Source organism: Microcebus murinus, chromosome 2 (assembly GCF_040939455.1).
Source record: "Microcebus murinus isolate Inina chromosome 2, M.murinus_Inina_mat1.0, whole genome shotgun sequence".
NCBI classification, from domain to species: domain Eukaryota; kingdom Metazoa; phylum Chordata; class Mammalia; order Primates; family Cheirogaleidae; genus Microcebus; species Microcebus murinus.
This window is the reverse complement of record NC_134105.1, coordinates 34,455,053-34,469,785: the sequence shown is the minus strand read 5'-3', so window position 1 is coordinate 34,469,785 and position 14,733 is coordinate 34,455,053. Positions and strand designations below refer to the sequence as shown.

The following is a 14,733-nucleotide window of genomic DNA, read 5'->3' as shown; positions in this document are numbered from 1 at the left end:
TTTATTCCATAAATGATAGATCTTATTATCAAATGAGTTTGAGGAACAGTAAAGACAGCTTGATAATACTAACAGGATATTTCTACATGATATAAAGAACCCAGGGCTCAGAGTTAGAAAAATATTTAAACACAATTCTGAGCAGGGCGTGGTGGCATGTGCCTATAATCCTAGCACTCTGGAAGGCTGAGGCAGGAGGCTCATTTTGAGCCCAGGAGTCTGATACCATCACAGTCTCAAAAACAAAACAAAATAAAACAAAATAAATAATTCTGCTATTCACTTTCTCATAAAATCTTCATCGGTCATTAAATCTTTCTAAATCTCATTTTTCTTACCCGCACACCTGAGATAAAAATATCTACTCTGTTTACCTTACAAAAGTTATCCTAAGGCGAGAATACAAAAACATATTTAAAAGTTTAAGGTTAGACACCTTGGGTTATCATTAATGATGAGAAATTGCATTTTTCTAATCTGACCCACCAGCAGCAAACAAAGCTCTACAGCTAATGCATGAGGTTATTAGTCTCCAAAAACTAACTTCTCCTCCAACACTCTGCCACCATCACTCCACCCCCAACACTCAAGGATATATTAACAGTTTCTATTGTTGCGGCAGTGTGTACAGCTAGCGTTACAGCTCTTATTACAGCTCTTATTCGTTTGATCAGGTAAAGAACAGAGCAGTATACGGAGTCGGAGAACAGCCTTTATTTTTCTATAGCAGGCCCAGCACACCTAGTGTTACACCTCTCTTCCCATCTTCTGGTCTTCTTCCCTTCTACCCCCTCTCTGCTTTGTTCTCCTGCTGTTATACCCTTGGTAGGGCTCAAAAAGCATCCAATCAACTACAAGCTTTAACATCCAATCAACATCAAGCTTTAACATCCAATCAAAAACACTGGGATTCAAAAATTACCCAATCAGGATCACGCAAAGAGCATGGCCGGAAACAGGCAGCAGCACACAGGCCTAGGGGCATTGCAGCACGTGGGGCCCGACTCTGCCGCTGCCCAGCCCCAGCAGCGTGCCCTCCAACTGGCCACGCACAGCGCTGGCCCATGGAGATGCAAAGCAACGGGGAGGCAGCAAGCGGCCACATCCCAGCGCCCGCCATTTTCCGTATCACTATAATTTTATTACCAGTTAGACCCCTCAGACTGAACACTTTGATATTTCCTGCCAAAAATGATACTTCCCAGAGAGCTTTAAGTAATATATGACTGTATTAAACAAAATAAGAAATCTTGAACTATAAACTGAAGTTGCAAAGCCATACATACTAAATCCTATATAACCACTCACTCCCTTTCAGTTGTCCACAAAGCAAACTTATAAAGGTATTACTTACAAAATGACATGGTGTCATTCACATAGATCCATGAGGAATTACTGCCTATATGCATTACTCATTATTCACAATGACTAAAGCCATAAAATATTTCCAAAGAAAAGACAAAGGTCAAGTGTCCAAAGGCAGTAATCACTACCCCCACAAGTAAATATGCAAGCTGAGAGTCACAAGGCTGTGTTTGTCCTTTATGCCAACCGTCACCAGCACCAAGATTACTATGGGTCAAAGCTGCCTATGGTAGCTCACTCTCTAGGTTTCCCTCACACTTTCTATTGAATTCTCATTCATACACACACACATATATTTATTCCTCTTCTCACTGCAGTAGTAGCACTTCTTCTGGAGAAGGAAATTAACAGGCTTCAAGAAACATATCTCAATCTTCTACTCCTTTAGAAGTAGACAGATGGTTGGGTTTTGGAGCCAGAGAATAAGATCCATAAAACTTCAAAAGAATGACAATTACACTGGCAGTATATTTCTCAATAGTAATGATGGAAAATAAGAGAGTTCAATGACATGTACAAAATGCGAGAGAAATGACTACCAACATAAAATTATATACTCAGATAAGGTACCTTTCAAGGTCAAAGATAAAGACATTTAACCACACATAAGTATTTACTAGCAACATACCTATGCTACAGGATGTCTATATGATGTACTTTAGGAAGAAGAAAAATAGTCCCAGAAGGACAGTTTAAGATCCAAAAAGGAATAGAGCAAGAAAACTGGTAAATATATGAAGATCTCAATAAACACAGACTGTATAAAATAACAACAGCAAAATAACATGTAAGGTTGAAATAAAGGGAGAGGGTGCTGTGGTGAACACCGTACTTTTACAGAGACCTTGCCTGCCTCTACAAAAATAATAATGATGATGATGAAATAAAGAGACAATTGGGTTCTAGAAAAACTAACAACAAAAAAAACCCTGCTGCTACTGACCATGAAAAAAAGAAAGTCTAAATACCCAATATTAGAAATATAAGAAATATAATTCAAGAAGAATACATGAAAAGATTCAACAAAGATCAAAAAGAGAGCAATTGGGTCAGCACAGTGGCTCATGCCTATAATCCTAGCACTCTGGGAAGCCAAGGTGGGAGGATTGCTTGAAGTCAGGAGTTCAAGACCATCCTGAGCAAAAGCAAGACCTCCATCTCTACTAAAAACAGAAAACAATTAGCTGGGTGTGGTGGCACAACCCTGTAGTCCCAGCTACTCAGGAGGCTGAAGCAGGAGGATCGCTTGAGCCCAGGAGTTTGAGGTTGCAGCAAGCTATGATTGATGCCACTGCATTCTACTCAGGGTGACAGAGTGAGACTCTGTCTCAAAAAAGAGAGAGAGACAGAGCAATCAAATAACATAAACAAATTTTTATCAATAAATAAGTCAAAATAGATAAACTCCTAAAAATATAAACCTTACCAAAACTACCTAAAGATGAAAAATAGGAAGATTAGATCACATTCATGAACATTTTTAAAAACTGTATTACACATTATGCCTGAACTGGGTTTTTCCTAAAATGTGAAAGTGGTTATACGACAGAAAATTCATAAATGTTATACACTTCAAATAAATTAATTGAGAAGAAAATAATCTCAAATGACACAGAAAGGAAACACATCATACAGGTACCAACTCACTAAAAGCAAAGCACAAAATCAAAAGGAACAGAGATCTTCAAGATATTAGAAAAGGGAAAGGAGGAAAACTAAAAAGGTAGAGGTCTTTAGATTGAGATATAAATGTTACAAACTCAAATGCTTTCAAGGGCCAATACAATAACAAACTACTTCATCAAAAAATCGGAAAAACTATTAACTGCAAGAGATACCATTATAATTGGTACTAGTAAGACAATTTTTTAAAAGCAAACAAAAATAAGCACTGTCAATTGAAGTATAATATACCGCCAAAAATAACACAAAACAATTTCAAACCTGTTAAAAAGATGTGAGTCTTAGAATTGAAGAAATACAGTAAATATATGAAGCAGCAAAGTATAAAACACAAGAGGGGATAGATAGGGAGAGACTGTAATGGTCAATTTTTTAAAAAATCTCCAGAGGTGACCAAATAAAACATAGCTATAGGAAGTAATTCACAGACCTCCAATTTGTGATCCTAGTTTACATAAGAGAATACAGGAATTTAACTCAGAGGTGACCAAGAGATGTAACTTTAGATTATTATAAGATTTCAGAGTGAAGCAACTCCATGTACAAAACACATGGAACCTACAGGAAGGTGCTGTTAAAATACAGTAGAGTCCACACAGCAGAGGAACTCTAAAAATATGAGGCTGGATTGAATATCTTTGTCTACAAAGATGCTGGAGTTATCCACAATGATACTAAAATTTGAAAATCAGGTACTCAGGTCTTACCTGCATAAGGATGTCCAGGAAGTTGATAGCTAAATAAGAAAAAGGACACTCAGGAAAGGAAAAATGCCACAAAAGAATGAATATGAAAAAAAAATTAACAAATGCAAAAGACTATTGTGGCTGCAACATAGAAAAGGAATGTATGTAGCAGGGTGAAGAAGAGGAGGGACAAGGATGGGATAAATCACTTAACCTTCAAAGCTAACTGATTTGCTAACTTGATGAAAATATTTTAGTGGTACTAAACACTGATGAGTACAAACTGAAATTTTTCCTCTATTCCATGGGAAGTTTGATAAAACTTCCCAGTTTTATCAAACTTCCCATGGAATAGAACAAGGAAATATAGAACAACAGAAGCAAACAATTAGATTACATTTTTATCCGTATGCCGTCATCCTTTTTAAATGAAAAAAAAAAATTTTTTTCAAGAAGAAATGGAATGTTTAAAATCTTGAAGATTCTTGAGGATTTTGTTTTTAAGGATTAAAAACTAAACAGTCATTTCATATTCATAATTATGATAGTCATAAATTTCCAAATTAAAAAAGTCCCAAGAAAGCTTTATCAACATTAATGCTTCCCCAGTACATATTTATGTTATCATATATCCTCCAAAATAATTAAGTAACCCTGAACAATGGCACTTTAAGTACTCTCACTCTCATTTTTCAACAAGAAAGGCAGAAAAGGGGGAAAATATTATAGTTTAGTTTTTGCCTCAGGGCAATAATTTTACCAGCACAACAAATACTCTCCATTCAGAACCTGGGAAACTGGGCACTCTATATAAAGAATACTAATTACTGTATTTGGCTCATGGGCAAATACTTAATGTGGAAGTGATGGCACCAAGAGAGTTGATAATAAAAAACCTGTTTATGGTGGCTAGTCAGTTGACCTTTCAAACTTAAAATCTCCCATAATGTTGGTTGGGAAATAGGGCAAATATAAAAGCACCTTCAATTGACAAGAACTTCGAAATCAAATGTCTCTCAATGCAGATACTTCACAAGTAAGCAAGATGAAAGCCAATTTTTACCATATTCAGACCCAGATCTGAGCTGCTTTCCAAGTGAAACAATGTCAATTCTTATACCATATGGAGGCTCTTCTAGTGTAAAGGAAAGATGCTTACACATAATCTCCCAGATGTCCTTTTACTATTAAGACCTAGGGATGTTGTAAAGCATGACTGTGCAGCCTGAAACCCCTACAGCTCTTTCGCTAACATGCAGGAAGCCAACTTGAGAAGGGGGTCTATACACAAAGAAGACAAGAGCAATGAGGCCAAGCAAAGACACCAGATTACCCAACTCTGAAACCCATCCACCCTCTAGATTTCCATTTTTATGAGTCAATATATTTCTTTATGTGCTCGCTTCGGCAGCACATATACTAAAATTGGAACGATACAGAGAAAATTAGCATGGCCCCTGAGTAAGGATGACACGCAAATTCGTGAAGAGTTCCATTAAAAAAAAAATTTTATATATATATATATATATATATATATATATATATATATAGCCACTTGGAGGCAAGTATAAGTTTTCTGTTACTTGCAGTTCAGAGTACTCTAACCCATTCACCTCGCCTGGCCATATACCTCCTTACCTGTCCTTGAGGAAGCTCAATTAAGTTTTACATAGCTGTAAAAATGGCCAATCAGAAAACCCTCCACCACCTCCACTGCTATCAATCAGCCCATCTAATTTGTTATTATTTCTTGCCTTTTTTGACTACAACAGTCTAATAACTGGTAGCCCTTTATTCCATTGTCTACTCTCAATATACAGATGGACTATGTAAATGGAAGCATTGAGAGTTTTTCAAAATTTGACCATGGTTATATGGCTAGAACATGGTAGAACTGTAATTTGAACAAAACAGACAAGATCTCTGCTCTCATGGAACTTATAAATCCACTATTTACTATTCTGACACCTTCTAAGAAACCTGGCAAAGAAAGTTAGGGGGATCAAAGTAGGTTGAACCTTGGGTGATTTTCTGGAAAATGTTTAAGTCTAACTTACTGCACCAAAAAGCAATTAGTGAGGCCCAAACATACATTTAAACTTTCAACTTCTAATCTGAAGTAGATCACCTGCACCACCGCGCACACCTTAATTTTTGTGTGTTTATGTACATAAATCTAAAACTTACTTTTAATGTTCAGTATTATAATTTAACTACTTACAACAAATAATCTAAACTGCTGCTCTTCAAGTATTATTTATATTTTAGATTGTTTGAACACAGTCTTCTGGAGAACAAACTTTAAAGTAATTGGGGAAAAATTTTTTGTTTTTAAGTAAGGCTGTAGGAAAATACCCTTTATGTAAATTATTTACATACAGTGCTATGTAATTTGGCAATTTGGAACTCCTGCTAATTGGAAACAAAGACTCAAGAGGAAGGGCATCAATAAACAGGGTAGCAGATACTGGAGACTGATTCAGTCACCACGGAGAAAATGATCGATTCAACACAAAACGGGCACAATAAATGAAAACATTCCCCACTTAACAAAAAGAATTCACTTTCTGAATCCTGGCAACTAAAAAGAAATAAAGATATAAATAGGCAATGCAATTAAATGCACTTATAGAGCCAGCCATTTTTAATTAGCAACTACTTGAATACATATCACTATTTACGAGAGGCTTCCCAAGCACTTCACTTTATAAATACTTCTCAAAATACCCCCAAGAAATCAAGTGACAAATCTTAACAGACCAACTGTACTAACAAGAGAAATCAGTATAAGTCACTGGAATTTATGTTATTGACTTTTAAACCCTAAGTCACACTAGACCCTGATGAAGATTCAGCGGGTGCTCCCTGTGGACTCTGAATGTTTACACCATTAATAAGAGGTACAAATAGTAACAATAATAATTACAAATAACATAATTTGTTTAAATTTGTTTTGTCTAAACTTAATAATCCTATATATTTTCTTTTTGAGCACTTTTTAAAAACCAAAATAATGTTAATTCATGATTATTAAAAAGATAATAGGTGCTTTGTACAAAAAAGGGCTTTACGAATGTCAAATAAACAAAAACAAGAGAAATAGCTACATTTCATGACCAGACCTTCACAGATTGATTGATTTACTCAGTGTTTTATACTGTCAATTCTCAAAAACATTCTGTGATGGACTAAATAAAAGCTGGCTTGTTCTTTACTAATAAGACTAAGATGAAATGATCTACTTTACAAAGCATGAATAAATTGGCCGGGCTCGGTGGCTCACGCCTATAATCCTAGCACTCTGGGAGGCTGAGGTGGGTGGATTGTTCGAGGTCAGGAGTTCAAAACCAGCCTGAGCAAGAGCAAGACCCATCTCTACTAAAAATAGAAAGAAATTAATTGGCCAACTAATATATATAGAAAAAATTAGCTGGGCATGATTGCATGCCTGTAGTCCCAGCTACTTGGGAGGCTGAGGCAGCAGGATTGCTTGAGCCCAGGAGTCTGAGGTTGCTGTGAGCTAGGCTGATGCCACGGCACTCACTCTAGCCTGGGCAACAAAGCGAGACTCTGTCTCAAAAAAAACAAAAAAAAAAAAACCAAAGCATGAATAAATTAATTATCAAATTTAAAAGAATTTGGCATGTAGTCTTTTAACTCAGTTGAAGATTGTCAGTCTATTTTTCCTCACTGTTATACCGTTACATACCTTTTGCTGTGCCTAACTACCTAAGACTTAAGATAAATAGATAACAGACAGGTGGACAGGATGTCTATATGCAAAGTGATAATTTAGAAAAGTTCTTAAAACTATGTGTGGAATCATACATATGCTACAGATACATGTGACTTAATTGGGGGAGCACAGCTAGGCACGGTGGTCAGGAACTGAATATGTTCACTGTAAGCAATCTGTCAGCAATAATGTCTAATGTCCAAAATTAGGCTTGCATCCCACTTAGGTCTGATTTAATTGCTCCACTCACTAAATATAATGTAAATAAACCCAGGCAGCATTTTTCCACCAAAGTAGCAAGATCTCAGATAAATCCTCTAATTATAATTGTACATGAAAGAATAAAGAGGAACTTAGCAGCATTCCACCCTGCCTCCTGTCTCCAATGAATTAAATAAAATTGTAACAATCTGTTCAGTACATTTTCAAAAGACACTAAAAGGAAGTAGACCAGTAAAAAGGTTTTCTTTTACTCACCTGTAACCCTCTCCTTCGCAGAAGACTGGAATCATCCATAATAGATAGCAGACCAAAAAAAAGCCACTCCCCAGACAGTCAACTCCTAGCGCCTGCTTGCTGCTGGATAAAGAGGCAAACAATCCCTTCAGCACACCATGCTGTGCCCACTCACCCACCGCTCCACTAAACCAGCCCTCTCGGTCCAGCCTAAGTATACAATTGCTGCCTCACATCAGAGTAACGTCTTTCTTCACAGGAGTAAAGATACATCCCATCTGAATCACCACCAAAATAGGGGAAATACTTTATATTTGTTTTCCTTTCCATACATACCCTGTTGGCTAACACTATTTTAAGTACTGAGAAAAGAATAAAGGTCCCAGGAAAAAAATTCCGATCTTTGATATGCTGACTTCACAGCTTATTAAAAAGGTTTGGCAAACAAAACAAGAGAGTCTCCATCTACAGCTACTAAGCTCATAAAATCCATGTCACGTTTTCCTTTCCAGAAACAAAACCACTCCACTTACGTTTTTAAAAAGATAACAATTCTTCAGAAATACAAAGGAAAGCATATTATTCTGATGCCTGTATTTGAGACTCAAACCAGTTATTGTTTTGACTAAATCGGCAAAATTCCTTTCATCCTTTGTATAGACAAAGCAAATGTCAGATTCTTTCGATACTGTCACAGGCTCTTTTGTTTCTTTATCACTAGATAAGCTGGTCTTCACTTCTTGGACAGTCGGGAAAACCTCTTTCTTCAGGAGCTTAGATCATGGCTAAGGTCGGTTTCCCTGCTCTTTTATGTCCTGGAGGGGCTGGTAGGCGTGTTTTTAGTTCTTAGCATGGACAAATTCATTCATCTATTCATCGCAGATAGCGCTGCCACAGGAAACACTCCCCATTCCATCAGATTTCTAAAAGGGCACAGCATGAAAAAGTCTAGTTTTATTCAAGCTTTAATAATCTCAGAAATGTACTCACTTGCCATTTTTAAAGTAGGACTTCAGCCAAATTTAAAGATGCTTTTGTCTCTTAATTCATGGCTCAAAATATATACCGTCTTAGATTTCAAGAGTGAATAATTCTCATGATATGGTTCCGTCACTTAAACATCCTATAAGCTCTGTTTAAACTTTCCAACTTTATAATAATTGTTAAGAATTTTAGTAAACATAGGGAAAAGGCAAGGCAAGTTGCTGATCTTTCTAATAAGTTGCAAAAAAAAATTGTTAGTGAAGTAGCACTATCTCTTTAGGAAGAGGGTTAAATACATTAAATATAATCATTATTCTCCAAATGATAGAACATGCTGCAAAAATTATTCACTCTCTAAGGAATTTCAGGAGATATTAATCAAAATTTCCTGATTTGACAGATAGAGGTATATATAAAGCACCCTGAATCAGCCTGTTATGCTCCCTGAGGAGTAAATATAGCCTTAACTATGAGACAGATTCGGTCTACACCCAACAAGGAGAAAGGCTGCCCATCCTATAATTATGACAGCTGCAACCAACAGTCTGGGGCTCGAAGGAAAGTCTATTTACAAGATCTTTTTCTGCTCTCCTTACAACTTACTGTAGTCACAAGAGATTGCCACACTGATGAAAATAGCAAAGAAAGCAGGATCCATGTCCCTTTCATTCAGTAGAAATCTTCTAATCCTTAGTACAACCAGTGTGGTCTTTTATTGTGAGAGCTAATAAATCCACCTCTCCATGGATTCCTTCTTCCATCTGCTGCTTTAAACAACTAACAGCTGGATTATGTCTATGGGGAAAACAAACAAAAAACCTGAACGGACAGCTAATTTGCATAGGGTATGCTATATACTATATGAGTGCATCCAAAGTAACAGACTTTTAAAGTCATATAAGCTCTCTATCAAAATTGGTTTAACTAAAACATATGTATCAGCAGAGAGGAAGCAGGAGTGGTCTCTAATTTATTCAACTATGTAATCAAGAGGAATATTAAATATGATACATTCTGACAAGCTATTCAGACCAGAGATTCAAAATTCAAACTCTTTGTTCAATTACTAATGCAGGAATCATTTATTATGCCAACCACTGAGATACAGATGGAGAAAGATTACCAAGATCAATATTACCCATAAACTAATAATTCTATTCCATAGAGGCTCAAATCCAACCAGGAAGACAAATACAAACAAGTAATTATGATACAAGTAACAAGAGCTATATCAGAGGTATGACAAAGTGCTATAGGAATGTCAAAAAGGGCTCAATTCATTACACTGGGAAATCTACAAAAAGGCTTCCAGTGGAAGCGCCACTTGACTTAGTTTCTTGTCACTGAAACTAATGTTATGGGATTATCAGCCTTTGGCCAAGAAAGGTTCCCTTTTCTAAAGTGCACACAGCTTAAAAATATTCAACCAGTCCTCACTATCTAAAAAATTAAGTGAAAAAACTTCTACCCTTGATACTTGAAGCACCCCATAACAAAGAACGATAGATTTTATCTTCACTACTACCTTATTGTAATTTAGCCTTCCAACCAGAAAGAACAATGCATTGTTTCCTGAACACATCCCATCCTTCCTCATCTCAAATCCTTTGTGGTTAAACAGGAATACAGCATCTACCTTATAAGGTTGTTGAAAAGAATCATTTTAACAACATATATCAATGCTTCCTAACCTTTTTCAGTAACTGACAGAATAGTGTGTAATCTGCTCAAAATTTCCTGCCACAACCTGATTTCTTTAAAGTTTCATGTTTTGTTATTAAAAACTCATAAAAATGTTGCATACTTCTAAGATAATAAACCTTTGTGTAATATTACATAATATTTGTAATTACTGATTAAATTGCAGGAGATTGAAGAAGAGTAACCAGAGAGGTAGTAGGAAAAGCAAGACTGCAAATGCCATTAAAGAAGCCAAGAAAAGAGTGGCCAGGAAGTGCTGAACAGTAACAAAATCTGCCTAGAGGCCTGGCATTAAAGAACACCCACTGGATTTACTGACTTGGAAGTCACTGGTGCCCTTTGTAAGAACAATTTCAGGAGTGTATGGATGGTAGGAGCAGAAACCCAAATGCAGCAAGGAGATGAGGAAACAAAGGTGGCAGATCTAGACAAATTTTCTAGCCTCTATTTAACTCTCTACCCTTCACAGCTCAACTTCTTTTTAAAAAACAGTTATTCTTAAAAAGGAAAGAATGGGATTCAGAGCATTTACAGTGATAGGGGGAAAAATACATTTTCCACTGTAACGGAAGAAAAAGCAGGTATAGGTAACAAAATATTTGTAACTTTAGTGGGAAAGAAGCTTCCAAATTGTAGCTATTTTCTCTACAGAATAAGGCAATCATCAGAGAACAAGGAGATTCTGAGATTTGAGAAGAGCAAAGAAAAGCTGAAAGAGATAATGTAAAGAATAACATACGCTAAAGAAAAAGTAGGAATGGTGAGCAGTGTTGAAGACTGGCATTATTCTTCGTAATTTTACAGGCCCAACAATCTGCTCCATTGTGTGCTCTCTTTAGTGGACTACAGTAACACAAACACAAAGTCTCACCAGACAGATTTACCAGAGGGACTGACCAAAACACGGCACAAATGATTTATGACATGGACTAAAGAGTCAAAAGTTAATGGACCATGGAATATAAACTAAAAAGGGAAAAAAGTAAAGATTAAAGGACAGGAAGAAATTAGAAGGATGTAACAGAGGTGCCAATAAGCCTGAGAACTAGTATGCCTTAAGAATAATTAAATGAGGAAGCTAAAAATCTATCAGGTTGTAGTGAGGAGGTGAACTAGAGTTACAATCTTAGTGAAAGGAACATTTCAAAGATACGATCAGACACAGACCTAAGTGGACTAGAAATGATCATGAGGTCAAACAACTGTGCCAGGATATTGGGAGGATTTACATGGTTGCTGAGGATAAAGGTAATAAAAATAATGGCAGAACTTGGGAGGAATAATGAAATTCATGCCTGAAAATAGCATCTAACATGAAACAGGAAGAATAATTAGGAGGTTAGCAGATATAGTAGTCAGGAAGGGAAGGCTTTAGACGTAAGTATTGCTAAGAAAAATTACCCTAATGAGTCATATACATATTAAATCTTGCTTCAAATAAATTTGATTTATAAATGGATGTGCTAATCTACCTGAAATCCCTTATTTTATAACTGGATAAATTGAGACTGAGGAAGGAGATATAACCTGCTCAGAAATAGTATAGTAGGAATTTGAACCCATTACTTCCTGCTAGAATGTGCAGCTTTAACTAAATAGAACAGAGCAGGGTTTCTTGTCCGAGAATGGATGAATGAAATATTTTCATCAACTTCTCTACTAGACGTTAATTTAGTATTGAGAGGACTATCAGGCAATGACTACATAAAAGCAAAAAGAACATCTTAACAGAAATAAACAAAATTAAATACATAAATTCTCAGGATAGGTTGCATCTATACATCTTCTCAATATAAATTATCCTTTCATTTATCAGAAAGTAGATAAAGTATCTTATAACTAACCCTATGTGGAAAGCTATAAGGTCTTTATGTGGTAAGCAAGCCAAGGTAAGCACAACAAAAAATTGACTTTTGTTACAAAATCTAAGTTCTGTGGCAGTCTCAGAGGAGACTTTCACCAGGCCTCTCACAGTCTGGGGTCCTGCTGCACCCAGCACAAAGCACAGCATCTGGAACATTTACAGTTCATGGTAGCTTCTCAATAAAGGATTCTTTGTTATTGGTTTTTTGTTTTTTTTTTTAATTTCAGGATATTGTGAAGGTACAAATATTTTGGTTACATTTTATATCATTGCCTCTCCTTAGCAGGGGGTTAGAGGCCTGCCCTTCCCCCCACCAATGCACACCATGTCCTATAGCTGCGAGTTTACCCCTCCAACCCCCCATCCCTGGAGATTACTACTACCATGTGAGCACCACTGTGTAAATCAGTCAGTACCAATTTGATGGCGAGTACAAGTGGAGCCTATTTTTCCGATCTTGTGTTACCTCACTTTGGATAATGGGCTCAAGCTCAATCCAGGAAATATAAGAGGTGCTAGATCACTGTTGTTTCTTATAATTGAGTTTTATTCCATTGTATACATATACCAAATTTTAATAATGCACTCATGAATTGACGGGCACTTAGGTTGTTTCCACATCCTTGCAATAGTGAATTGTGCTGCCATAAATATTTGGGTGCATTCTTCTCAGCAGCCCATGGAACTTTCTCCAAAATAGATCACATACTAGGCCACAAATCAGACCTGTTGCTTATTGTTTAAATGGAGATTCAGGTAAAATTCCTTGCAAATGGAAAGGCCTTTTCATAGACAACAAATATGCTCCTGAGATAAAAAGGTAATAATTTTCCTGATATCCTACACGAACCATATTTTATAATTTGCCTAGGCTTATGCTTAAGATTCCTCATTCCAACCTCACAGAAACCACTATCTTTTAAAAATCATCCTCCTTTCATTTATTTATTCCACAAATTAAGTATCCCCTATGTACCAGGTGCCATTTTGGGCTCTGGACACACAGCTGTTAATGAGAAAAAATACATATATATGAAAATCTTGGAGCTTACATTCAAGTGTAGATAGGTATCAAACAAAAAATGAATATACAGTATGTTAGAAAATGATAAATGCAATAAAGAAAAATAAACTGGGAAGGAACAGAAATTTGGGAGGGATTTGTCAAGCAAATTTTATATTTGAGATATTAAATATACTGATAAAAAGCTATGCTAATATTAAGACAAAATGAATACTTGAAAGAGGTATTTTTTTTTTTTTGGAGACAAAGTCTCGCTTGTTGCCCAGGCTATAGTGAGTGCCGTGGCGTCAGCTTACCTCACAGCAATCTCAAACTCCTGGGCTCAAGTAATCCTTCTGCCTCAGCCTCCCGAGCAGCTGGGACTACAGGCATGCGCCACCATGCCCGGCTAATTTTATATATATTAGTTGGCCAATTAATTTCTTTCTATTTATAGTAGACACGGGGTCTCGCTCTTGCTCAGGCTGGTTTCGAACTCCTAACCTCGAGCAGTCCGCCCGCCTCGGCCTCCCAGAGTGCTAGGATCACAGGCGTGAGCTACTGCGCCAGGCCTTGAAAGAGGTATTGAATCCCTTGCTAAAGTATTATTTAAAATAAGAAACCTCAGTCTACTCCCCAGCCCAGCCTACTGCCCTCATGACATACATTCAAGCATACTCAATAAAGAACCAGATTTAGAGGCTTACCTTCTCCCAACTTAAATACAAAACATTGTTCCAGGACTGATGTTGCTGTGCTCCTCCTCAATATTTCCTCCTCCTTATTTATTTCACTCTGACAGAAAATTTAGAATTATCCTAACTCAAAACCAATTAGCTAATGATATCTTTTCAAAAGACAGAACATATTTTTTTAATATCCAGTAGCAAACCAAACTAAACCAAATCACATGTAATGCTCAAAGAATAAAGTATCTTATTGGTAAAACATGAATCTGGAGACATGCAAGTAAAAGGAGAGAAGAAAATAAACAAAATGTTTGATGTCAAAATTACATGTGCAACTGCAAATAACTTCCCATTTGTCAATCCAACTTGAGTTACAGCATACTTTGTCAGAAAAGGTTTTCTTAAGATCTCTTTTACATGAGAAGAAGCCACACATTGGTTCCATTTATTCATTTAATTGTTTGTTCAACAATTGTTATTTTTTTTCTTTTTTTGAGACAGAGTCTCATTTTGTTGCCAGGCTAGAGTGAGTGACGTGGCATGAGCGTAGCTCACAGCAACCTCAA

The 14,733-nt window shown here is 36.5% G+C and overlaps 1 protein-coding gene and 1 non-coding gene across 9 annotated transcripts in view; one reads left to right on the top strand and one right to left on the bottom strand.

Moving 5' to 3' along the window:
• MAST2 (microtubule associated serine/threonine kinase 2) overlaps positions 1 to 14,733 on the bottom strand; it is a 200,525-nt gene that overhangs the window by 114,934 nt on the left and 70,858 nt on the right. The window contains exon 1 of one of the 8 annotated variants that reach the window (XM_012776051.2): positions 7,948 to 11,169. The exons of the other annotated variants lie outside the window; for them this stretch is intronic. Within the exon in view, the coding sequence (XP_012631505.2) occupies positions 7,948 to 7,986 (39 nt within the window). The 5' untranslated portion in view covers positions 7,987 to 11,169. Of the gene's footprint in view, positions 1 to 7,947; positions 11,170 to 14,733 lie in introns of those variants that run through there. 8 annotated transcript variants of the gene reach the window in all.
• LOC142869718 (U6 spliceosomal RNA) lies at positions 5,130 to 5,236 on the top strand. Its single transcript, XR_012918292.1, has one exon. It is a non-coding gene; the product is annotated as a U6 spliceosomal RNA (small nuclear RNA).